The sequence below is a fragment of the Panulirus ornatus genome, chromosome 1 (genome assembly GCF_036320965.1).
Source record: "Panulirus ornatus isolate Po-2019 chromosome 1, ASM3632096v1, whole genome shotgun sequence".
Classification (NCBI taxonomy): Eukaryota; Metazoa; Arthropoda; class Malacostraca; order Decapoda; family Palinuridae; genus Panulirus; species Panulirus ornatus.
The window spans coordinates 58,681,743-58,685,290 of record NC_092224.1 but is presented as its reverse complement, the minus strand read 5'-3'; the positions used below and the strand labels follow the sequence as shown (position 1 = coordinate 58,685,290).

General features: G+C 39.7%; 1 protein-coding gene across 2 annotated transcripts in view; it reads left to right on the top strand.

The window, feature by feature from the left end:
- Positions 1-375: 375 nt before the first annotated feature.
- Ptp99A (Protein tyrosine phosphatase 99A) overlaps positions 376-3,548 on the top strand; it is a 1,440,930-nt gene continuing 1,437,757 nt past the window's right edge. For both annotated transcript variants that reach the window (XM_071662728.1, XM_071662717.1), the window contains exon 1: positions 376-450. In XM_071662728.1, the coding sequence (XP_071518829.1) occupies positions 424-450 (27 nt within the window). In that variant the 5' untranslated portion in view covers positions 376-423. The remainder of the gene's footprint in view (positions 451-3,548) is intronic.

Below are 3,548 nucleotides of genomic sequence, written 5' to 3'. Positions count from 1 at the left end.
CTGGACTATTTATGTATATATTTCCATCGAAATGTGAAAGCAGTACGATAATTATCATGGCCAGTGAGAGGATATGTTGCTAGGAATCGATACATTAGTAATGTTATGAAACTGGGCATTTTTCAAACTTCTCCGTGGTGTCATATTGCTTAACATCAAATGAATATATTGACACTTTTTTTTTCTTTACCGTGTGTACTACTAGTGTTACGTAAAAGTTTTGACAGGTACGTTCAGTAAGTAAAGCCAATCATCCATTTCTCGAGCGATGTGTCAGCGAAAGATTTTATCCCATCCAAAATCTGTTTTGAATCGAGCGCTAAGTACCCTGGTGCTGTCCCTCTGGTGGCGAGTACAGCAACTACAGTTACTAAAACAAAGACGAAGAACGTTTTGTTGTGTGAGTTTGGGGACCAATACTTCATGTTTTTCCAGTTATCCTCAATATCCGTAAGTTATAAATTGGCTTACTTTATGTGTAGGTATGTTAGCTAAGGCTAGAATGATGTAGCTAAGCTTTTTAACAGCTGTAACGGACACTGTAAATGACATGGCCGGAGCTTGGGTATCCTATGCGTGCTTGCTATGATTCATTATGTTTTTTTTTCTCTTCCAAAAGTGAGATGAACGCTTACATAACAGTACGATAAACGCTCACTTAATTGTACAATGAACGCTCACTTAACTGGCGCAGTTTGGTTCAAGAAAATGCTTTATTTTTTATGAATTTTTCATATTTTTACGCTAACTTTGTACCTGTTCGGGATTTTCAGTTGTCATGGCGGCTCAGCCTCAAATATTTTCCATATTGCTTCGACTTCTTTCCGTTATTGCAGTGCTCGAAGTTTTCGTTACAGTACTCAGAGCTGATGATTAAGTTGTTCATTGGTATATGTATCTCAAGTTCATCCTCGTTACGTTCCTATGGGCATAACGGTACGTGGCTGTTCACGACAGTACCAAGAGATGAAGGAGGCTAGGAATCCATGATGCAGATGGTCCTGTTGGCTCTAGTTAGTCGGTGGTGCTTCATCTGTGAGTTTATCCCCCCGTGTGCAGTTATAAATTCTCATCTTAGCCTCAGTGTTACCTTACGTATGTATTTCTTAAAAAAGAAAAAAGAACTAATGTATATGTGGGTGTTACCGGACTCCGTCAATCTGAGGTTATATTGCGAGTGAAAATCCACCTGTGGTGAAGCTCCAGAGGAGTCCAGTTCCCCTGCTACTGGGAGTAGCTCAGCCTTGGGCTGTCACTAATTGTCTGTGGACATGTTACCACGATAATCTAAGAACAATACATAATACAAACTTCATAATTGCACAATAGGTAACTCTCCTGGAGGATGAACGGATCAGATATTAGAGCACGCATTTGCATAAGTTTGCATATTGATTGGGAAAAACTGATTTTATTTGAAAGTTCTGTAACTCGACTGCTGAATAAGGGAAAGTTCAGACTTCGAACATGCATGCATTAGTTAAAGAAAAATATTACATGCAAATCATTGCACATTAGTTTTTGACTCGTGCTGTGGCATTAGTGTACGTTTGTGCCTCATGTCTTGATAACAGGTATACCCATGATTGTATGTGTGTGTGTGTGTGATTATTTTTGTGTTTCGGGAGAGTCACACTCGTGTTGCCCTGTCTCAACCTTGTACTGTACCATTTCTTTCCCTTGTGTACACACACACACACACACACACACACACACCTAAACCAGTTGTTTGTGTATGTAATTACCTAATTGTACTGAACGGGGGGAGGGAGTTTTACACTCATGGCCCCGTTTTATTTAGTCCTTTCATATCAAACAACTTTTTCAACACAAATGCATCCTCTCCATATTCACAGATTAGTCAGTTTTTTTTTTTTCTATTATTCATCCACTACTCATATACGATAAATGTACTTTATATTTTTTCTAACAAGCTTCTTGTTTATTTTCGTGCTTCGGAATCTGATTGTATTGTCCTTACATTTTTCGAAGACTGTGCTCTGTTGACATTATTAAACAGGTTGATATCGTAAGGTTGTGATTAGGTCACTTTATTCTTATTTTTTTCATGGTTGATAGATTAAGGGCTCTCTTCAATCTGGTAATATCCTTATTGCCTTCCATTGGAACTTCTCTCTTAGTTCTTTGTGTGGTAACTATTCCTGAGAAGCGTCTGATTTAAGAAGTGAACAGCTTTTTGCGTATTTCTTTTATCCATGTTGGTGAATGCTGTTGACAGGAGATAGTTTGTCACCTTTGTACTCTTATCCTAATTTGGTGCTCCGTCGATAGGTTACCAAGGATTTATCTTGGAATAGTCATCGAAAGCCTTTTACCTACAGGGGCAGGGCTGAGTTCTGGTAACTGAGTTAGATCGTTTTTCGACCAGGATGTTCGAAGCTGCGGCCCGCAGGCTCGTCCAGAGCCCTTTTTTTTTTTAGATTTCTGTCCTGTGCATCTCACGGACAGATTCCTCTAGCTTATTTCCCGCTCGATAATATTCATATCAAGGCCTCCTTTTGATGTTTTCCATCTTCATTACAATTACTTGGTGGCGAATCTCATCCGCGATGTATCGACCAATTTTAGTTTGTCTTGATCCCCATGTAGGTCGATGCGGTCGTCTTCTCTTTCCGCTTACCTCATGGCCTTTATATTACCCGCAGATCTATTCAAGTAGGAGTCCCAAAAAAGACCCTGCGGCACGCCACATTGACCGACCCACTTCACGAAAGCTTCCTTGACATGCGTCCTTTGTTCCCTTCCTCTGAGATAATCAAACTTCTGTTCATCGTGACATTCTGCTTTCTTCTTTCATCCGAAAGATCCAGCTTCTTTACCAGCCTTCTGTATGGCACAGTGTCAGATCAGCAGCTTGTATTAAGGAGATTTGTCTTTTCGCTTTCAGTCTGCCACAACTGGAATGTTGCGGCCTAGCGAGATGGTTGTTAGGCAAGGGGGCACGCAAATTCAGAGACCTAGCGTTTAAGCAGGAAACACTGCAGGCCACATATCTTAACTTTTGTTCTTAGGTCTGTGGTGATGTATAATGTATTCTTGTTTATCTGTAGCAGACAGGTTATATTAGATTCAGGGATGAAGCGCAAGAAGCGTGCAGCAAAGAACTAGGGTGCGAACAAGTATAGGGATATGGTCTATGCACGACTTTTGGTAGTCAAAGAAAATGGGTTCTTTGTTATGTTTAAACCTGCCCTCCTCGGTGACGTCATTGAGGGTTGATCTGACCAAGACAGCCTAACCCAGTTCTTTTTTGTATGCGTTATGGCCCTTCCATCCATACATCATCATGCATTTATCACGTGTTTTGTTTTAGTAATAGCTAGTGATAGTAAAGAATGGTTTATGGTAATTGATAAGTGATCGAATTATGATAGAATGATTGCGAGCAATAGTAATAATAGATTGTTCTTTATGTAATGGTAGATAAGCTGCATGGAGAATATATGTACCGCTTTTATAGACATTTGAAAGACACGTACTAGATTCCATAAACGTGGTCATTGTAATTTGGTAAAAAATTTTTGAAA